General features: G+C 39.3%; 1 protein-coding gene across 1 annotated transcript in view; it reads right to left on the reverse strand.

Moving 5' to 3' along the window:
• Positions 1-14,276: 14,276 nt before the first annotated feature.
• Positions 14,277-24,068, reverse strand: part of MLIP (muscular LMNA interacting protein) — a 178,608-nt gene continuing 168,816 nt past the window's right edge. The window contains exon 13 of the mRNA XM_055123001.1: positions 14,277-16,423. Within this exon, the coding sequence (XP_054978976.1) occupies positions 16,418-16,423 (6 nt within the window). The 3' untranslated portion in view covers positions 14,277-16,417. The remainder of the gene's footprint in view (positions 16,424-24,068) is intronic.

Consider the following 24,068-nt stretch of genomic DNA (forward strand, 5'->3'; position numbering starts at 1 on the left):
CACCCTGTGCTTATTTTGTATTTTTATTAATTGTTTAGTTTTCATCTTAATCAACTATTGCCCGGACCCTCCATTTGACTCTAAATGCCTAAAAATATAAAAGTATTTTAGTATCACCTGTCTTTAATCTGTATATTTTTCTGCACACAATTTTGAAATTAATATGAACTAATGTATGGAAATATAAAAAATATTTAAATTTGGAATTATTAATGATTCACATTTTATTCCAATTAGTGACTGAAATACAGAAGAACTTCTAAATCATGCTAAGGCTATATAAAGCAATTATAAAGAAAATAGTTAATGCTTACTGAGCTTTAACTGAGACCCAGACAACTTATTAGAATTTTACTTGTACTACTTTACAGCATTACTATTGTTAAATACTAGTATTTATTTTTATATTTAAACAATTCACACAGTCATTGTGTGTCAAAACTCGAATGGTGGGCCTGATCGATAGTACACCAGGTAGGGTGTTTGTCGTGCATGTGGCCAACCCGGGTTCTATCCCTGGCATCCCATATGGTCCCCCAAGCACCACCAGCAGTAATTCCTGAGTGCAGAGCCAGGCGTAAACCCTGACCGCACCCCCCCCAAAAAAAAAACCTGCCATGGGTGTGTGAAAGACCAGGTTAGTCTAGAACTCAAACTTTAGCTAGGTAGTAATTCTGGCTACATTTGACATATCTGGGTGATCTTTTAAGGACTGTTGATGAAACACTGTTTCTACTTACACAGAGTTTTCCAATGTGACACAAGAGGTATAGCTGTCACACATTGACATTATTAAATGAATTCCTAAGAGCACAATATCTGAACCCCATATAAAATCTTTTGCTTTAAATCCATACTTGCCTTAGGGATTTCCACTCTAACAGAAGTCCCAATACATATTAATAAACCATATGTATAAAAGGACTCAATTGAGTTAAAATGAAGTTGAAAACCTGTATCTACACATCATTAGAACATGGTCACTTACTAACAACAACACATGTGGCAGGAAATTTATCTGCAAGCAAATCATTAAAAAAAAAACAACATTTATTTCTGTTGCAGGAGCATCAGCCCAGATTATCTGAGTGTGAATTTTCTCAATCAGCTGTTTTTACTTTAGTTCCGTGCAACAGAATCCAATTTGAAATAATTTAAGCAAAAATAAGGACATTTATTGGAAGAGTGTTGGAGAGGTCACATAGGCAACGGGTTAGTGGTGCCTTAACATCAATGGAATCTGAGGCTTCAGAGCCAAAAGGAATTCAGAATGGGCTTTCCAATTTCTGTCACCTCATGCCTTTTCTCATTTGTCTCTTTCATTACAAATGCCATATGTGTTTTGCCTATATTTACTATGGAAAATAACTCTGAAAGCTTCTGAGTTTGTTGCAGAGCCACCTACAGGGAGAACATGTCAAAAACTCCAATTCTGAGTAAGCTTATCAATCTGCTCTGAGACAGGGGCCACTCTGAACTGAGCTACATTCGTGAGCCAGAATTTAATTTCTGTCCAGTTGAACTAGGAGCTGATGGCACCATAATAGTTGTTTGTCCCCAGGAACCTCTTATCCCATAATGGCAGAACTGTGTGTAAGTGGAAAGGCTGAGAATTTCTATAAAAAAAAGAGTAAGAGATAGATAAACGGACATGTACTCACCTCAGACAGGGACGAAAGGATGCATAGCTATAGTTCTCCACATGATAGATGCTGGAGACAGAACTGAAAGAGCAAAATTCTAGTTCATGCCCTTAAATATTCAGAGCTTCCAGAGGATAAATTAACATTTACCTGATGTTTCTTTTCTTTCACTTGAGATACTCTTGTTCAGTTTGAGTATGAGGAGGAGTAAATATGTGTATATCTATATATGTTATTAAGATATTTACTGGAACTTGTTCTTGGTAATAGGAAGTCACCAGAAATTCATTTTATCAGTTCTTCAGTGATCTCATCTAATGTTCACAAAAACATTGCAAAGTGTTCCAAAAAAAAAAAAAGAGAGAGAGAGAGAAGTGAAAAAAAGAGACTCAGAGAGGTAAAATCTTTCCCCAAACCAATTCTGATATTAATGAAGAGAAGGGGAAGGTCAGCAGAAAGACACACACAGAGAGAGAAAGAGAGAGAGAGAGAGAGAGAGAGAGAGAGAGAGAGAAAGAGAGAGAGAGAGAGAGAGGACAGAGAGACAGTCAGACAGACAGACCAGACAGAGACAGAAAGAAGAACCCAAGCCTGTTTTAATCCAAAGAAAATGTGTTTTGTCTTTCTTATTCTTTCTATGCCTGTAGGATGACATTACTTTGTCCTCTCCCTTCTTGCCACAAGTAGCTTGTCCCGGTTTTCCCCGGAGTTTAGGCTTACCCCAGGCACACCCATCAAGGTGTTCCCGAATCTCTCCCATCCCATTGTTTAGCTATAATCACTTCTCCATGCTCTCTTCCCCAAAAGAGTTAATCCGCGGCTTTCCCTTAATCTGACTCTGCTAATTTGTAAGGTCAGACCTTCCTAGGATACTGAATTTATATTATATAAGTTAATATTGCCTTTCTCCTCTTCTTGTGCCTTTTGAATAATTTACTTTAAAGCAATGTCCTTTTTGTATGGACACGAGAAGACAATATTATGCTTTTGTAACTTGGGATTTAATTGGCCTCGAATATTATTCCCTCCCGAGCATCTGCTTTCTCCACTTAAGGCTCAGTTGCCCTCAGTTCCTAGCACCCCAAAAGCAGGGTCCCGATGAGGGACGGGAAGGATCCAGGGCAAGCGGTGAGTTATGTGCTACCCTGGCATCGAGATGGGCCTGGCCAAAGTGCCTAATTCTTTTTTTTTTTTTTTTTTTTAATTTTTTATTGTGGAAAGTTACAAAGTTACAAAGTTTTCAGGTTTAAATCTCAGTTATACAATGCTCGAATACCCATCCCTTCACCAGTGCTCATATTCCACCACCAAGAATCCCAGTATAGCTCCACCCCGCCCCCTCACACCCCAAACACCCCCACGCCCCTAGCCCCCCCACCCTAAGCCCCCCCCGCCTGTGTAACTAATAAATTTCACTTTACTTTCACTTTGATTGCATACAATATTTCAACAAAACTCACTATTATTGTTTGGAGAGTCTCTCCCCTAAAGTGCCTAATTCTTAACCCTAAGTTAAGAGCTTGATCATAGACAAATGCTGTCATGATCCAAAAGTAATGATGAGACTAGGACCCTGCTAGGGATAGGAAAGACTGATCTGGCCTGAGCACTGTAGTCTGAGATTGAGATGGCCCCAGGAGAGCAATTCCATAAGCTTTAATGCATCTCTTATTGTGTCCATACAAAATAATTAATATTATGAATTCTTATATGTTTGCTGGTTGAGGAGAAGAGAAACACATTCATGGGACTCCGCCCTTGGGTGGATCCTCCTGCTGAAAGAGAATTAAGTCCTAGGAGAAGCATCCCCTAAGGGAAAGGAACCTTACCCTATTGATGGTGACCACACCTATGTGTACGCCCCAACCCCCTCATGCTGTGGAGATTTAACTAGACTATAAGAGTGGGTTGGGGGGCCAGATCCAAGGGGGCCAGATCCAGAGATCAACAGATCCAGAGAGAGATCCAGAGCCGGGAGAGAAGCAGGGAGAGAGAATGAAATAAACTGATCGAACAACCAGTCTGGCCTTCTTCCTTCCCGTCGCCTACCCTTGACCGACAGCACACACAGTGGTTCGGGGGCACCGAACGTGGGCGGTGAGACAGAGCCACCCGGAGAGCCCGCAAGAGCTCACGACCCTCGGCGAGCCTTAGTTTTTTACATATGCCATTCAATTTAGAATAAGAAAGACAAAAGAACTCAATTGTGAAGAAGAAAAATTTATTGTTAATCATAAAGAAAATATTAGAAGTTTTTGAGAAAAAATAAAAAAAAATCTGTATAGTAAAGTTCATGACCCAGGCAGGCAAAGTAAGGCAGATAACTAGAAATGATGGAATATATAAAACTTCGTACATAATTCATAATTTTACTTACAGTTTCTTAGGAAATAATGTCACGTATCTGAGGACTTGGATAGTTTGGTTAATGAATAGTTTGTTAGTGAACTTTGAATTTCTGACCACAGTTCCTCAAGTCTACTGTCTAAAGTTAATAATCTCATTTAATCATTTTTTGTTTAGTGAGACATTCTTGGCACATATTAATCAGAGAATTGTAGAGATTAGATTCCAGGAAGGCTCTCAGATGTCACTTGGTAGGAAAAGAAGTGATATCTTCTCCAATGAGAAAATAAGGCCCAAGAAGAGCCAACAACTTAGTCACATCCACACTCCAAATTAGTGGTCAAGCCTGTGCTCTACCTTCTACCCACCCCATCGAGAAAAGAACCCAGGAAACAAAGGGACAAGTGGACAATGAGCCCCACCTCCACTGGCACTGAGCTAAAGAAGACAAGCTCCTGAACCACCAGAAAAGGGACCCTCACCCCACCCCTGGGCCTCTGTGGTCAGAGTGATGCAGGCAGGCAGGCAGACAGGGAAGGCCCCTCCCCAGGTGATGGCAATGAATTTTCTAGGAAGTAAGTGGTTGGGCGTTTGCCTTTCACGCGGCCGATCCGAGTTTGATTCCTGCACCCCTCTCGGAGAGCCCGGCAAACTACCGAAAGTATCGAGCCCGAGAGCCTGGCAATCTACGTGTGTGTATTGGATATGCCAATAACAGTAACAATAAGTCTTTCAATGAGAGATGTTACTGGTGCCCGCTGGAACAAATCGATCAGCAATGGGATGACAGTGATCAATAGCTCTGAAGTTGCAAAGGCCAACCCTGCAAAGAACAGGAACTAAGGTCTGAGAAGACCCTCACCTGGCGCCAGCAAGAGACCCAGAGAATCTCCTGCAGGAACAAAAGGCCTGGAATGGAATTTCAAAGAAGACCATCACCACTCCCAACCCCCCTAGACAATCTCCTTGGCAATGGACCTTGACCTAGGTAGAAGCCCCATGTTGGGGGCAGGTTGGAGAAACCCTATAAAGGCAACCTTGGACAAAGGAAGGACACACACTTGCTGCCCAGCCCATGTACTGCTTGTGCCCATGTGGCCAAACACATGTGTTGTCCGCATCTCCCCTCTTAAGATGTGGATTTTCAATCTTTCATGTCTAATGCCTGGGTTCTCTCTTGAGCATGTTACTGTCCACTTTCACCCACTTTCTCTCCCTCCTTCCCATCAAAACCTCCAAATAAAATCTGTTTTACTTGTCTAGTCCTGAAATTCTTTTCTGCAAGGCGAGACAAGAACCCAGTAACCCTGGGTCCTGGGTAGCAGAGGCATGTGGGGAGAAAATGACCACCTTTCTCCACCCCGCTTCACATAACTTACTAGCAGGGCCCACAGCTATCAACAGGAGACTTTCCTTAAATCAGTTTAAGACAAGTTATCAAACAGCTCAGTTGCTCCAGATGTACTGATTCAACTGTTACTCATTTCTAAGAATAGTTTAATGTTCTTATTTCCAGAAAAACAATTAGGGAAAAAAATGTTTCAGCTCAAGACTGAACTCCTCCACAGCCCAGGGATCATTGCACACAGTAATCTAATCTCTCAAGTCTACCCACGGTGCAGACATGTTACCACACTCTCCTGAAACTTTTTACTGATAAAGCAAAACATGACACATGAACTTTCTCAGACTGGCACAAACTCAGTCCTCTGTTTTCACACTGAACAATCCAAAAATTCACTTTGTTTCAGTACAGATGTAACCAGAAGATCTTGCCCACTTTCCTGCTGATATGATTAACTATGTAATTCAATCAAGATATATCAGAGAGATTAGAATATAAGATTCTCATTAGACACATGTTCTGTTTATTTCAGATTCACTTCAAAGGCAAATGTTTGATTTTAGCTGTGGATTGATTCTTCTTTTTTCATGATACTGGTTCTTAAATAGTATCTGCATGGCAAACGATAAAGTTTGAATACCAGAAAATCTCAGTTTCTGTATTTCCTAGAATATGACCCAATCATGCCTACAATCGTCTTGACAACAGACAATTCTGCTGTGCTGATATTTCTTGTTTTTTGTTCTATATTTTTGGACTCTACTGTGTTTAAAGTCTACAGTCATCTGTGGTCCCTCTCCATCTCTTCATATTCCAATGAGAAGATGGTTTGTTTTGAACAGTTTTCCAGAGTTTGGTATTTTTTTGATAACATATTTCTGTGACCGTTCATTATATTTATCTATCCTCTGTACAACATAAAATGAGCAGTTGGACATACAGGATCAAGGAGATCAACTTAGCACAGTAGATAAGACTCAATTTTATTACATATATTATTTTTATTTTTTATTGTTCTTGAGTCACATTAAACTTGGAGATACTTCTAGTGCAGTGCTAGGGATTGCTTCTGCAGTCACAGTTCATAGTGCTTGGGGATTAAACAGTGGCCCTTTAGCTTTCTCCAGTGTATGATATAAGCTTTAATCAGGAGGCACACAATGCCCATTTTCCACCCTCTTTTTTCATTGAATTCATTAATTCTCCATTCCTGGATTAATGACTTTATTAAATATTAGGGGGTAAAATTTCTGTCATTTTATTTTCCCTTGTTAGTGATAATAATTTTATAGGAAGATGCATCCCTAACGTACTATTGAAATAATTACCCAGTGCTATGATTCACATAGAAAACCCAGGATATATTTAATACTTTTATTTTTTCATCTTTCAAGATATGAATTAGTTTACAATCATCTTATGATGAATTTATTTTTCAACATTATTATAAACTCTTTGGTTTCAGACCATTGCAATTGTATCTTCGCTGAAACCTAAATGGCTGCTCTACATTTGGTCACGAGAGCTCTTCTAGTTGGCTCTTGAATCCTTCCAATATGAGTCTAGTAAGCTAGGAAGCAACAGAGACTAAGAGAATGTACCCAGATGAAATATAAATAACTGATCTGACAGCCCATTGCCAATGCTCATCCCTGATTCTGGTGTAACACTGCCAAAGAAAATGACCTGATATGACACCCTCATAAGTTTTCCTTCACCAGAATGAACTGGGAGGCATTTACTGGGGAAACCTTCACTATAATGTCTGGGCTTGCTCTGACAGAGCAGGAAATTTCTCTTTGTGGAAAATATCTGAAGCTCATGCCCCAGGGCAGTTCAGCAAAGCAGTCTTATCAAATATTGTAAAGCATATTTTCTTAGTTAAATTCTGGATCTTGGCATAAATGAAAGTAGGATACAAGCTGAAAGAACCATTCAGTCAGCTTCAGGTTTCCATTTATACATTTTGTGAATTGTGCAGAGAGAAAGTAATTACTCTAGAATGGCCTGGCATATAGCATGTCCCCACAAAGGTGCCTTATGAAACAAAAATAACTTTGGGAATCAGAATTGATATACAAACTTAGCCTCATATATTCTGCTCCATTTAAATTTCCTAAAGTAAGCACAATTCTCACACTGCTCAATAGAAACTTGAAAGTTTTCTGGGCATCTTTCCAGGAAGTCAAGTATATTTTCAATCAACAGCACTTTTCACTGTTTCTTTCAATATGACTAGCTCCTCCTAAGATGAGATGGAAAGGAGGTTACCTTCATCATAATTTATTATTGCATACATGACTATCAGTGGAGACTTCCAAAATGTTGAAGTCTCCTAGACTATTTCGTAGGAGAGGAAAAAGATTTCCTGCAGTCCCAGCTGAGACCTGACTATGGCAAATTTTCTAGAATAAAGAATCACAGAACTAAGAGATCAGCAACTTAGGAAAATATAAGAACAGGGCACAAGATGTAGTTGAACATAAAGTTATGATCTGAGCAGGGATCAGCCACAAGGGAAAATCAAAATATCAGAACCAAAAGATGCTAAGGTGGTGGAAGATTTTAAAGGGGTTTCAGAGAAAACTAGGAAACTAACCCATTACCTGGAACATGGGATGCCTGAACAAACAGCTTTGGGACAGAGAAACAAAAGCATCTAGGCATTTTATATTTTATAGTTCTAATTTCCTTAATGTTTGTGAAAGTTTCATTTTCTGTAAATGAAGAGAAGGGGAAAAATTTGGAAGATTTTCAGTTAAAATTTACTCAGGACTAAGGTAAGTGATTTCCCATGATTCTCTCATTGAAAGATATTGAGTTATGGAACTGGATAGGGAGGATATCTTTTGAAGGGGTTGAGGATTCACACCAAGGAGTACTCAGGGCCTACTCATGGGTCTGTGCTCGAGAAATCCTGGCAATGCTTGGCATATCCTTTAGTGCTAGGGAACAAATCTGGATCAGTTGTATGCAAGGCAAAATCCTTATCCCAGTTCTATCTCTCTGAATCCTAAGAAAATATAATAGGAGAAAAATGAAGAAACACCTGCACATGCAATGGAGTGATGAGAAAGAAGATGGAGAAGTACCTTCAGACCCAATGTAGAAACTAAAGTCAACAGTATGGCAAAAGTGGTCCATTCTTTTGTAAGAAGGGGAGTCTAAAGTGCAATATAACTACCCTACCATTTGATAACCATACTCTAGTCAAACCATCATTCACAAATTTGCATTAAATACTCATACATTCTAGAGGGTGGAGGGTCCTTTTAGATGGAAATAGGAAAATATTGTGACCCACATCATTAAGAGTATAGCAACAAAGAGAAAGTTAGATCATGAGTTTCATAGAAGCTAGAAATTTCCTAGGACATTAGGAAAAAATATCAATCCTTGAGAATTATCAGAGATCTTGTGGAAGCCATTAGATTTCTCTTAACAAGTAGATATATGTCAAGCCAGTCATAACTAAAAGAATATTATGTAGTACTTTATTTATACTACTCTGTAAATGCTGTTGAGATTGATTTGGCAAATGTGTTCTGAAATGATGAATAAATCACACTAGATTCTCTATACATCTCAGCAGACTGCCTGGTATAAAGTCAGTTTTCAACATTTGTGTGGAATAGCTGAGTGAAAGGAGTGAGAAACAGCTGGTATACCACTGAAATTCATATCATTGCTAAATCCTCTTCTATCATGTTACATGACTACTGTGGCAGAATTTTCTAAAAAGAGAAAGCAAAAAGGTCTGAGTACCTTTCCATTGTTGGAGAAACAACTTACCTTGAGGTGAATTTTATAAATTTTTATAATTAAAAAAATAATAAATATTTATAAATTTTATTAATCTGGGGATAACCATTCAAGCAATGTGATGTCCAAGGGGCTAAGAAGTGGAACCTGGGTTTCCAAAGAGAGTGTACATTCTGCATAAAAGAATCTGGGCAAGGGAACTAGAGAAAAATGCTTAGGTGTGGTCATTCAGCTTTCCTGCTCACAGGCCCTTTAGGCAAAGGGAAGTTGAGGTGTGGATAGAGAAAACAGAAGACCCAAAGCTCTCTGTAACCCCTGCACCCCTGCGGGTAGTCACCCCACTGGTGACAATTATCTATTCAATTGCTCTTAGTGATGTGCCCTTAAAGACCCAGGTGAGTTTTCCAAGGAAGGAGCATTTGCTGGAATGTGGAAGGAGAAAAGTGAGAAAACACTTGTTGAATGTAACAAAAATAACTCTGAAGTGCAGTGCGAGGATAGTAAAGCATTAAGGTGCTTGCCCTGTATGTGATCAGGTTTGAAGCCCCACTCGCCACAGGGTCCCCTCAGCTACACTAGGCGTGATCCTTGAGCAGAGTCAGAAGTCCAGAATATGACTAGTTATGCCCTCCACACCCAAAACAAATAAACATTAAAGCAAGAAAGATCAGAATTAAAATTCTGTTTTTTTCTTCTTAGGACTTTGGGCTACACTCAGAGTTGCTCAGGGGTTACTCCTGGCTCTGTGCTTAAGATTACTCCTTACAGTGTTCAGGGGACCATACAGAATGTCAGGGATCAAACTCAACTTGGCTGTATGGGAGGAAAATGCCCCAGCTCCATCACTCAAACCCTAAAATTCAATTCTTATTACTAGCGTCATAATTTAATCCTCAGCTTCAGCTCACTTCTCACTGTGAACAAGGTCATAATTCTCACCTTCTATACCTTTTGAAATTAAATTTTATTTTAAGTATGAAGTGATATGGATTAATCCATCTCTGATCTTTGAAATTTCAGAGTTCATAATGTACACTGTCCTCTCATTCTTTAGTCTCTATTAGTGTATGGAAGGAAAATAAATGAATATAAACTGTTCCTTTATTCATCTTGACTTTTTGTCCTGTACATTTGCCTTGACTTTTATTCTCAATAAATAACATATTTACAACCTATACAGTGAGAGTCATGCTTTTCCTCTATAAAATGGCACTGATATGCCTGTGCTATCACTTACTTGGTCTAAGTTTGTTTTGTTTAAATACATCATCCACCTTTACTTGATTGATGAAAATATTTAATATCTGTTCAATCATTCCCTCCTACCACCTGTAAAATAATTCCATTATAAATATATCACATATTTATCATAAATATATAGAACCACTACTCTCCCAGCTTAGTTATCAAACTGATTTGATAATCTATTATTCTCAAAGTGTGTTAATACTCTGATATTATCCCATGTCTTATCAAAAGCAGATCTATTTCTTTTTAGGGGTACTCACCATCCACTAAAAGCAGATTTCTGAGTTCTCATTCAAATGATCTGATCTGTATATTCAGATTCAATTGATATGAAAATAACTAGAAAACTCCTTTTTTAAAAAGCCCTTATTTATTCTGGTACAAGGTACCAGTAGTGATGACCACTCAGAAATACATAACAAGTTTTTACTTAAGACGGATCCATGTGCCAGGCTTCTTGCTACCCATGTTCTCAGTAATAGCTAACAGCTTGAGGAGTAAGTGTGTGCAGGAGCATATGCTTTTCAAAGCAAACATCATTCTCTGATCAATTTTAAAACATTAAAAATAATTAAAGCTGAAGGATTAGTATAGGGTCTAGGGCGTGTGTGCTGCATACCCCTTACCATTTTTTTCCTTTGAACCACATAGTCTGCCATGGCTCTGGAAGTCCCCAAGAATTGCCCCATGGTGTGGTCTGGTGGGCCCCCACCCCCTTACCTGCACCTCAAGGCCTGAGCAGCACTGCCTCCTGGCTCCAGCAATAAAATGCAGGCTAGCTTGACTCATTTTAAAAACACTAAAGATGCAATATTCTAAAATTCCTGTTCATCTAAATTTAGGATTGGTCCTTGAGTATAAATTATTATAGTTCATTTTTGTTGAGAAATCCAGTTCTTTTTCTGTTAATTAAAATCTGTGATTGCTGACAGTACTAGGAACATAAAGAAAAAGATTTAAATGCTCACGCTCTGAGGAAAATACTATTTTGTGGAAAAATAAATGCTAATAAATAAATTTTCCCTTATAATTATTAACAGAGAATGTGATTAATAACAAAGTGTTTACATTCTTGGTGATGTGCATCCCCCGATTATAAAAACATTAGATGATTTTTTTAACTGAAATCAGTTTAGGGGAATTCAGAGCATGACCTACCACATATTCTTCAAATTATTTTCTTTCTTTAATATAAATTATTAAAGTAAAAGGTCTTTATTCTAGGAGTGGGGAATGCCACACCTGGCAGTGCTCAGAGCTTACTCCTGGTTTTGTATGCAGGGGTCATTCTTGGTGATATTTAGCAGACCGTGTGCTTGCCAGGAATTAGAGCCCAGTCAGAGGCACAAGAGACAAGGGCCTGTGTGCTATACTATTGCTCTGGCTCTGAGCCAAAGGATTCAGCTATACTTGATCTGTTCATTAGTTGGGGTGGGGGATCAGATTATCCTGCTGTCTTTTAGAATCCCCTACAAGTTTTCAAATTTTTTTCTTGTCTATTGATAAAAACATAAGATTCTGGACTATAACCCAAAATATGTAGTTGGTGAAATTGCTGAAATATCTATTCTCTTGAGTGAATTGACTTATTTATTTCCTCGTAAGTCTTGTAAAAAATATTTTCTAGTCCATTACCATTACTATCCCACGTTTTGCTTCTTTCACTGCATGGTTAAATCTTATGCATATTTTTTTCTTTTTAGTGAATCTCTTTCAATGTGTTTATGCTAGAAATATTATGTATTTCTGAAGTCACTATCTACAGTCTCCTGTATTTAAAATTTTACATTATTTATCAAGATCCCTTTACTGTTATAAAATTTTTTGTTTTAAATTTATGTCTAGAATTTTTAGGTAAAGAAAATTTTGAGTCAGGTTTTATGTGATGCCAAGCAACTCCAAATGAATCTGTCAGAAAACCTTTACAAGATTAAATTACACTGGATTTATTAAAGTATACAATAAATAAACAATGATATTTCTAGTCAAGTAAATTGAGAATAATACAATCCTAAAGCATAAGGGGAACATGTTCAGTTTTACAACTTACCACAGCAATGTCAAAAGTTCCAAAATGTAATATTTATTTTATGCAAATTCAACAATATTTTCTAATTGTGATTTGATTTTTCTGAAGCCTCTGCATTTTCTCTAAGTAAACCAATCTTTTATTCTTGCAAACCAAGTTATCCTGTCAGTTTATTTAATTTCTATAGATAAAGATTGCCTCAAATGTGGAACTCTTAGAAATCTAGTTAAGGAAAGATATTTGTTCCTGCACATAATCTCTCCTTAACCAAGTAATGAAATTCTGAGAATATGCCCTTATTATTTTAAGAGTCAATTGACACTTTCTTCTGCACTTCACTTTAGAGCCTATAAGGAAGAGCATTCAATGGACTCTTCTTTTATTCAAAATTAAAATTTTATAAGAAAACAATAGCTTCTTTTATAAGAAAACACTATGTGTTAAGATACATCATGAGAAGCAAAGTTTTACAAAGAAAAGATTCTATTATATAAATGTTGATTGTCAAACTTTCAAATGACTACTCCTATTTCCATTCCTCTAAATTAAAACATATTCAACTTTGTATCCTGGGATATTCCATCCATGAGTTTGAGTTGCTCATTGTTGTGGCATTGGCTTTCTTTCTTTCTTCTTTTTTTTTTTTTTTGAGGGAACACACTCACTGTTGCTCAAGTTTTACTCCTGGCTCTGTGCTAGGCATCACTCCTGGCATGGTTGAGAAGAGAAGCTGGAAATGAAATACAAGTTGGCCATGTGCAAGGCAAGTGTCCTACCTGATATGCTATCTCTCTGGATATTTTGTATCTTAATTGGTTTCTTCTTCTCTCTTGCTCACTTCCTCACTTGTGAACTGTGAATGTTCCTTTCCTGATATTCCATAGTCAATTCCTGACCCAGAATCTGCTTATCAGGTAATCCCAGATGCTGTCTAATACATTTATTCAACATTGTCCATTCTTACTGTTTTTAATCACATCCATTGTGCTCCTAAATGTCTCAGCCTCAGAAGGCTGGTACTGACACAACTGAGCAAGTATTTAATTCTCCATGTTCTTTCACTGAAGACACTTGCTTCATCCTGTACTCGGCTTAAATCTCTGACTTTCACTGAAGAACTTGAACAAGTGGATTAGATCATGGCATTCAGAGGTTAGTTGTCTTGGTAGAAATAACAGCAGAAAAGTCAAAAGACCTGTGTTGGATTCATTCCTCACTACCTTCTGAACTCAATTAAGTAATGATGCAGGTTCTCATTTTACATCAATAGTATAAAAAGAATAATGCCTAACTGACAAAAAGAAAAAAACATGAAGAATCAGAGGGTATAAAAGTTTCTGTTTAGAACTGAAAAACTAGGATGAATAAGATCACATGTTTAAATTTCTTTTGTTGAAAGTTGCCTTCAATGAGAGTACAGCTAGATGTTTCAAAGTCAGATATTGAAAGATAGAGAGGAACTTATTCCAGGATACTGAGCACTGGAGTGGGGAAAGGAATACCAATGTCTTTAAATAAAAGTTAGATGCAACTTTTTCAGAGAACAAGAATGTGGGAAAACAGTCAAGTTAAGTACTTGCATATTTGTGATTTCAAAATTATAATCTTACATATAAATTCCATGGAAATTTTCACAAAGTTCCACAAGACAATGCATAAATAATGCATATCACAACCTTCTCTGGTAGAGGGAAGATTTGAAAGACAGGTCAGAAGAGTAGGTGAAATGAAATGTGAGGAGGGAGAAAATAATCCAACAGGCTTTCACTGAACATAATTTTCACAGAATTTAAAAACATGACAGAGTAAAATTAACAATCACTGTATCACTGTCATCCCTTTGCTCATCGATTTGCTCCAGCAGGTACCAGTAACGTTTCCATTGTGAGACTTGTTACTATTTCTGGCAGATTGAATATTCCACAGATAGCTTGCCAAGATCTGCCATGCGGGCGAGATACTCTAGGTAGCTTGCAGGTTTTTCCAAAAGGGGTAGAGGAATCGAACCCAGGTTGGCGGCATGCAAGGCAAACGTCCTGCCCAAAATTAACAATGTAAACAGCAATTTCAGTTATAATTTCTGAATTTGCATGCAGGCAAAATTTATGTACATCTTCAAAACAAACATTTTCAAAGAAAATATGCTAAAACTTTAAGGATGTGTGTATAATAAATAAATATACAAGAAGAGTCTTATCTCAATTTATGACAACTGTCTGCCATGACCTGGGAGAATGGTTAACTCAAGCTTTGAAAACCAAGTTCTAACATGAATGAATGAATGAATGAATGAATGAATGAATGAATAAATAACCAAATGATTAAATAATGGTTTCCTCTCAGAATCAGATTTCCTAGATTTTGAATTCTGCCTATACTATTTACTAGCTTGATTTTCTTTCTTGGAACTGTTCTCGCACACATAAAATATTGATAATATTACTTACCTCACAGGCTCATTGTGAAGGTTAAATTAAATGCTTGTGAAATATTTCTATGGTGCTGGCACTTGGTAAAAGCACAGTGAATAATTGAGACTATTAGTAACACACTAAAGTGATTCTTCTTACAACTAAACAAGTAAAGAGAGAAGTAGATTTTGTTTGGAAGAAGAAAAATAAGCATAGAGTATTTGAACTGAAACTCCTCTGCTCCTCATCACTGATGGAAGTTTAGATTTCCAGGTACCAAATGATGAAGACGGAGCATTGCAAGATTCTTGGTGAATGAAGTCTGGTTACTTTCTGTAGCTATCTTTCTCTGCTCTGCCCTGGGCAGGGTAATGGGGCGATGATGTAGTGATCTAGGGCAGTGTTAAACCTTTATAAACCTGAAACTGGAAACTGTCCTGAATACCAGCCCATGGACCAGCAGTTAGAATCAAGTGGTCGACCAGTAGCTTTCAACCTTTCATCACCTGTGGACTGGAGCCAGTTAGTGGAACAGTGTTTGAAGACCACTGGCAAAAGGTATATCTGGCTCACAAATCTCTCTCTATAAGGAATGTGGCTCATAGTCATGTGCAAGAAAAAAAAACAACACTGAAGTGACTTCCCTAAAGTGCTATCACAGTGCCTTCCAGATTTGCCAGGTTGTAATTGTGGATTCTAATTGTACATAGTCTACACTTCTCAGCAGGGCAAAGGGCTAAAAGAAGGGAAATACTTGGTGAAGGCAAAGGCTAAGAGCGATGGCTGCTGGCACAGAAATGGAGCAGAACCAGAAGGGTGGGAAATGGGTGTGTCGGAGACTCGGCTGCTTGGACTACCAATCTCAGTGAGTATGCTTCATGAATTTAGTTGCACACAAGATTATGAGCTCTGAAGTAGCTATAATTGACTTTGAATTAGCTTTCACAAGAATCATGGAAAATGAGTCAGAGACAGTGATATCACACATATTCTAGCAAGACGAAGATTCACATCACCAAGTTGCCCATGTACAGGGTAGATCCTGGCAATTCTGAACATCAACAATACAGAGCAGCAGTATGTATAATGTGAAAAATCACCTGTCATACGTTCAAGCTCTCTCCTCAATGAAATCCCAAAAATTAGCCTTCCCTGAAGGCAGGTGAGGACTCATATTTTTTAAATGCATTTTTTTTTGTTTTTAATTTGCATGCAAAAAAAAAAACACAAGGCAAACAAGGACTAAAACCTGAGTCAGTAAATAATATATGCATCAAATAAAATTAGGTATTAAAAAATAGTCATGACCATTCTTCTATTTGTCCATGTATCTTCTTTATTTGCAGCTAAATATAGGGGCATGTTAGTATTGCTGTCAGCTTAATAGAAGGCATTAAAGGCTCTAATAATGGTGCAAAAACTGTAGGTAAATTTCGCCTATGCTGGGTATTAGTAGAGTACTGAGATGCTATATGCCTGCAGAATATTTTTTTATTTAGTTCCACTGCTGCACTGCAGTTATAAAGGGAACTCGAATACTGCAGACAATAGAAAGGTTAAATCTAGCAACTGATTAGCACCAGCATTACAAATATCTTCAGTGAAGCCTGCGTTATCAGCTTTTGCTCCAACTTCATTTCTGAAAAATAAGAGAAAAGAGTAGACATATTGGTGGAGACATATAAAATTTAAGTATATGTACATCCCAAATATATAAATTAATATTTGGTCATAGTATTCTATAAAAAACAAACCTTTTTAGTAGACTCATTTTGGTTTTATTTTTGCTTTCATAGTTGTTTTCTTATTATGTAATGTATTGCCTGGAGTCCAAGGTCGCAAAGTTCTGCTTTACCTCGTTCTGTGAGGCTTCACTCATGTGTTAGGTTCAGCACCAGTGTCCAGAAAGTGGCCTGGAGCGTGGCGGTAGCTGGATAGTGGAGGTCCAGGCTCAACAAGACCCAGAAACAAGATCGTCTGTCTGCCTCCTCCAATCTCCAGCGTCCCACCCCAGGGATCAAACCCAGATGACCCACCCTACCAGAGCCAGATAAATTCCTCACCGGCAGACCTCCACTACCTCCACTACCCAGCCACCGCCATGCTCCAGGCCACTTTCTGCACCAGCATAAGACACTTAATACCCATTTTCCATAATTTTAGGCTTCAAATATGGTGTGAACTATGGGAAAACCTGTAAGGGCAATTGGAGGCCTCCATCCCTCTAAGAGAGCCTGGAAAGATACCAAGAGAACCCAGCCCACATGACACAGCCTGGCAAGCTACCCATGGCGTATCTGATATACCAAAAACAACAATGGGCCAGCCTCATTTGCCTGACACCAAAAGTGTCCCCAATACGGCAGCATTAAGAAGGACAAGCAAGGAGAGGCTGATAAAACCTAAGGAACGATCTAGACAGCCAAAATGAAGAAAGACTAATAAGACTGTCTGTACTTTCAATGCATGTACGCTGGTATCGGAAGCATCCATCGAGGACCTGATGGCGCAAGCAGAGAAGAACAAGTACGGCATCATTGGTCTGAACAAAATGAGAAGGCATTGAACATATCACGCCATTTTTGACACTGGAGAAGAACTGTTCCTCGGAATATGTGACAACAAAGGCATCAGTGGCGTTGGTGTCCTTGTCAACATAAACTTGGCCATGAGCATTGATTCATTTGAATGCCTAACAACCTGAATCAGATGATTACGCTTGAATAGATGTGGCTCACTGCCCGAAGTTTCTATCTTTGTTGTCTATGCACCAACATCCAACTACGATGAAGAAGAAACTGAGAAGTTCTACATGGAGCTGGAGAAGTTCTATAAAGAAGACCACACCTACAAGATCATTGTTGATGGTTTTAATGTCAAGATAGGACCGAGAAGGACACCAGAAGAACTCCACATTAGGTCCCATGGCCCAGAATGGAACTAACAGGGTGAGAGACTGAGTTCGTCATGTTGACCAAGACCATCCATGATAACTCACAGTTCCAGAGGCCAAATCTAAACTTTGGACATGGGAGTCTCCTGGTGAACAGTTCCACAATGAAATTAACCACTTCATGTTAAATCGAAGGTTTTGCCTGACCGATGTCGCTATTGTCCCAAAATTCCAAACAGGATCAGACCACCGTCTCTTTAATGCAAAATTCTACTTCACAGAGCTGGGAGAAAGGTATGTGAAGTTTAAGTTTAAGAAGAGAACTCCCAGAATGACCACCAACTGGGAGCTTTTTGGCACTATTGCAGCAATGTGGGAAGATGCCATCATTGACAACATCTATGAGGAATACAATCAACTGGTTCAGCACCTCCATGACTGCGTGAAGAATGCCGAGAGTGGGAAAGCCACAAACAGACGCCTGTTCTCAGAAACTCTCAAGCTCATTCGTCAACGTGGTTTGGCACGAGCCTCAGGCAACCACAAGCTAATATCCAAGCTCGCAAAGCTGTGCAGAGAAGCAATAAAGAAAGACCTCAAAGACAGAAGAGCAGCCATGTTGGCCAATGTGGCAGAAGCCAGGAAAAGTATTTGCAACGCGCGCCTGTCCTTTGCCAACCTCAAGACCAAGATGACTGTCCTCCAACGTCCTGATGGATCTATCAGATCTTCCAGAAAGGCAATGGAGAGGATTATTTATGACTTCTACTCAGATCTCTTCGACAGCCATGTCCACCTGCCCACATACCAAATTCTGCAGGATGGATATGTCATTCCCAACATCCTCTGTTCCAAAATATGACATGCCATTTCTTCGGTAAAGATGCGTACAGCACCCGGTCCAGACAAAGTCAGACCCGGACACCTGAAGAATCTGTCGCCAGTACTCATCAATACACTGGCTCCACTCTTCACACGCTACCTGTCTGAATGCAAGTTTCCATTCCAATGGAAAACCAGCAGGACCATTCTGTTGTACAAGAAGGGAGATATCCAAGACATTGGCAACTATCGCCCAATCTGCCTGTTGACCCTGAATGAATGGTTTGAGGCTTTTCGTGTTCCTGGAGAGAGCAGATGCCATTGGGCCACACTAGCAAGCAACAGGGATGAATGGAGATATTACTGGCACCCACTTGAGCAAACCTATGAGTAATGGGATGTCAAGTGATCAAGTGATGAAGTGATATATTGATATATATATGTACATATATACATTACTCTCTATGATTTGTTTCCTACTGTCTGAACTCTATCAAATATAGTGTGGTAATTATGAAAAATGGGTAGAAAGTGTCTTATAATATGTTGGAATGCAGCCTGGAGCATAGCAGCGGTTGGGCAGTAGAGGTCAGCTGCTGGGGCTTGGTCCCTTGGGGCAAAGAGGGTTCTCACGAGGCCCCCTCTGGGCGCCCCAAGTGAAAACAGTCTGGCATCGAGTCCCAGGGGAAGAAAACACATTTTATATACCATATTTATTGTTGGGCCATTCTCAATAGAGGAAGACTTTGCATTTGGAGTAATAGTTACGAATCATAGTATTTGCCTTTTTAATGTACAAGATGGTCATTCCCAACATCCTGACTGGAGAAGGCAAAATATTGCATTTGAATTTTGTAATCTTTACTTGAGATAGGAGGCTGTCTAAGGGGAGGAAGTGCAGGGTCTGAAGAGAGAACAGTTCATTCTGAGCTGTGTGGTTTGGGTGGACACGACCTGCTTTTAGTTGCCACAGGTGGTCTGTCTTAGGGCGGGCTCCACCAAGCACTACCATGGAGACAGTCTGTGGGTAAGCTGCTATGGCTCAAATCCACAAAAGGAAAAAGCTGACTTCCTCTTTCTGGAAGACTAAATGGATTGCTGCAAAATTTCTCCATGTCCAAATTTGATTCCACACTTTGGTCAATGGGTTCAGGAAGAGCTGAGACGAAGTGTGCTGTGTTTGCCTCAGTGTTGCCAGGAGCTGAATTACTCACTTCTCTTCAATCTTACATAATTGTTCTTACAAGTAAAGAACGTCATGTTCGAAAGAAACTTTAGAGGCCAGTCAGACCTATAGTTTATGTTAGAATTCTGTCTGAATGTATATCTTTACAGGGGCTCTATCCATAGTGCAGTGGTTAGAGAGCTTGTGTTATATATAATACAGGTTTGATTCCAGTTACCCCATACCCTGGGTCCTGCCAGAAATGATCCCTGAGCACAGAACCAGCAATTCACCCTTAGCACTGATAAATGTGCCCCCAAACAAAATACATTTAAAAAATACATAAATATATCCTTACTTATCTGAGAGACAGCACATGGGTTAGGGAGCTTCCTTACTTCTCTCCAACTTCAGTATGATCCTGGCCACCACATATGTTCCACCATGTGTCACCGGAAGTGACCCTGAATACAGAGCTAGAAATAGCTCTAAGCACTGCCAGATGGCCCAACCTTTCCCCACAAATGAGCAAAATTTTTACAGATTCTTACATACATTTTGCTTAAATTCTTCTGATGACACATTACCATTTACAAGTCAGACACAATGTATATTTTAGCATGACAAAGATAAATAAACAATGAAAACATCAAGCAACTACGGCTTAACTTCAAATACTGTAAGACCTTGGTCACAATTGTTTTGGGTTCTCAGTTTTATTCTCTGTAAAATGAACATAAAGGATTATGGTGAAAATCTATATTTAGATATATAAAGTGGTTTGGCATATAAAATACACAGCACTTAATCAATGTTACATAATTGAAGTTATTTTAAATTGCTTATATTATTAGCTATCGAATGTTGGTGCTTCAGGAAAATAAAATTAATGGTGACATTTACTATTAGAAAGAAAAGGAGAACATGACTAAATTACATTTTCTCCTTTTCTTTTTAAAGCTTCAGAGGCATCTAGATTCAGAGCTCCTACTGCTTTATGTCATGGCTGCTGATCTGCTAATGTTCTAGGTCTAAGACTCAAAATGAGGTGGTAATGGTGCTCCCACACTCATTTTGCCCTAGCTCCCTCTTAATCTCAACAGTTCAGCTCTTTCTCCTAGAGACAGAGATCACATTTATGCCTCACACACAGCCCTACTTAGCCATTGATTCTGCAGTTTTTGAGTCTCTGGTGCTTTGTTTCTCTTGTTCAATGCCCATATCAAGATCAGAATTGAACTACAGACCTTGCCATATGATTCTGTCTTTACCTTGAGCGAGAGCAGAGAAGGGAAAGTGGCCTAGAGAAGAACATGGCACCTTCTTTTTTCTCTACTGACATTTGGGAATGTAGCATTGATGAGTTGTCGCTTTGAATTATGGCCATTTCCTTTCAGTAATGATATTATGTCACATTCTATCAGAGTAAATATTTTTAACTAAATTTCCTCATCTTCGATATTTTCTTTTATACTAGAAGTTTTTGGCTTCTATTATCTACTACTATTCGTTTACATGGAGTTAAATTTGTCTTATTAATTCCAGACAGTCTAACCCTATAAATATAAACATATAGAGATTGTATGGATAATCACTTATTAGAATCATTCTTCTGATATAGATTATGTATCAAATCAATAAATTTGGTGAAAGGAGCAAGAGTTTCATTAGCTGTTTTTTTTTCAGTGTTCAGTTTCATAAAGGCTGGGTTGGATAAGTTCACTTGACTTCATCTGTCTGGCAGTTACATTTCGGGGAATGATATAGCCAGCTAAGGGGAAGGCAGTAGCCCTAGAATAGAAAGGGATTGTGGATAGGGATGCAGCAGCACTGTCCATTAATGCTGCATCAGGTCCTCAAAGTCAACAGATTCCCTTTGAAGAGGCCAGCGCTGCTCTGCTTAGCACACATGATCACTGTACTTAAAATCACAGTTGTCTGTCTTTATCATGCAATACATTATCACTTGTATCACTTGTCATCCCATTGATCTTTCATTTGTTCAAATGGGCGCCAGTAACATCTCCATTTGTCCATGTCACATGCCCAAAGATATCTGCTCACTCCAGGAACAGGAAGAGCCTAAAACCGTTCATTCAGGGTTTTGACGAAGAAGTCTGACCATCTCATAGGTGGGCGACCACACAGTAATTTGACTTCTGTGATATCCAGTCCGTAACGGCTCTAATACAGCAGTCATCTTCAAATCACATTACGTGTTCAGCCTATATGATTTTCGACTCCTTGGCAAATGGGACAGCATTCCTGATTCTCAATGTTGATGGAGGTCAGAACTCCGGATTCCGTCTCTCACTTGAGTGAAGAGTGATACTACCTCTTTTGATTCTTCTTTGGGAGACCTGAATAGTGTTCTCATCCTGTTTTTGTAGGGCCCAGGTCTCTGAGGCATATGTTAGAGCAGAAAGAACGATGAAGTCGAAGAGAAGTACCCAGAGCCAAAGGTTCTTCATCCTCCTAGCTATTTCTTCGACACTCTTGAAGGAATTCCACGTTGCTCTCTTCCTCTTGCGTAGCTCAGGTGCCAGGTCGTTCATCATGTTGAGTTCTCAACTTAGTACATAGAACTGCTGCATTTGGAGATGTTCATTGTGTTGAGAGCAAATGGAACATCAGAAACTAGTCCATTTTTCATGAACATTGTCTTTGTGAAATTCAGCTGCAGTCCAACTTTTCCACACTCATGCGTGAAGTCAGCCAGCATTCATGCCTCTTGGCTAATGTTTGGTGTAATTAGAATGATGTCATCAGCAAAGCAGAGGCGGTGTACTTGCTGACCATCTATCTTCACTCCCATCCCTTCCCATTCCAGTCATCACATGCTGTTCTTGAGGGTGGCACTGAAGACTTTCAGTGAAATGGTATCGCATTGCCAAACCATTCTCTTAACGTCAATGATCACTTCCTTGTAGAATGATGAGATCTTGGTGGTGAATCTGTAATAAAACTCATGGAGGATCCTGATTTACTGAGTTTGAACACCGTGTTTGGCTAGGGCTTCGGTTACCGTTTCAGTCTCAACAGAATTGAAGGCCTTATTTAAATTGATGAATGTTAGACAGAGCGGCATGTTGAACTCCTAAGAAACCTCAATGAGCTTGGTCACCATGTAGATATGGTCGATCGTGCTGAATCCTTTTCAGAACCTGACTTGCTCACGTTTGTCCTTCATTTAGTCTTCTGCCTATTCGGTTCAGGATGACTCGAGTGAACAGCTTGTAGACGACGGACAACAGGCAGATCAGGCGATAGCTGCCGATGTCCTGGATGTCTCCCTTCTTGCATAGCAAAACAGTCCTGCTGGTTTTCCATTGGAACAGAACCTTACATTCAGACAGGTAGCATGTGAAGAGTTGATCCAGTGTATTGATGAGTACTAACAGCAGATTCTTCAAGGGTTCGGGCATGACTTTGTTTGGGCTGGGTGCTGTTCGCTTCTTTACCAATGAAATGGCATGTTGGATTTTGGGAGGGAGAACATTGGGAATAATATATCCATCTTGCGGAATTTGGTATGTGGGCAGGTGGATGTGGCTATCGAAGAGAGTTGAGTAGAAGTCATGGATAATATTCTCCATTGCCCTTCTGGAAGATGTGATAGATCCATCAGGACATTGGAGGGTAGTCATTCTGGTCTTGTAGTTGGCAAAGGACAGGTGGGCATTGCGAATATGTTTCCCAGCTTCTGCCACATCGGCCAACACTGCTGTTCTTCTCTCTTTGAGGTCCTCCTTTATCGCTTCTCTGCCCTTCTTTGCAAGCTTGGATGTTAGCTTTTGACTGCCTGAGGCTCGCACTAAGCCACATTGGCAAATGAGCTCGAGAGTTTCTGAAGACAGGTATCTTTTTGTGGCTTTCTCTCTCTCAGCGTTCCTCACTCAATCATGGAGGAATTGAACAAGTTGATCATATTCCTCATCCATGCCGTCAATGAGGGCATCTTCCCATGTTGCCACAATAGTGCCAAAGTGCTCCTAGTTGGTGGTCATTCTGGGAGTTGTCTTCTTAAACTTTGCAGTCCTTTCTTCCCACTCCATGAAGTAGAATTTTGCTTGAAGGAGACGGTGATCCAATCCCATTTGGAATTTGGTGACAACAGTGACATTAATTAGGCAAAACTGTCGATTGAATATGATGTGTCAATTTCATGATGAACTCTTACAGTCTTTCACCCTGTTTGTTCCATTCTAGGCCATGCATCCCAATGTGGAGTTCTTCAGGCGACCTTCTCAGTCCTATCTTGGCATTGAAATCACCGACAGTGATCTTGTAGTAGGTGTGGTCTTCTTTACAGAACTTTTCCAGCTCCATGTAGAACTTCTCAATTTCTTCATCATCGTAGTTGTATGTTGGTGCATAACAGACGAAGATAGAAACTGTTGGCAA

The sequence above is a fragment of the Sorex araneus genome, chromosome X (assembly GCF_027595985.1).
Source record: "Sorex araneus isolate mSorAra2 chromosome X, mSorAra2.pri, whole genome shotgun sequence".
NCBI lineage: Eukaryota > Metazoa > Chordata > Mammalia > Eulipotyphla > Soricidae > Sorex > Sorex araneus.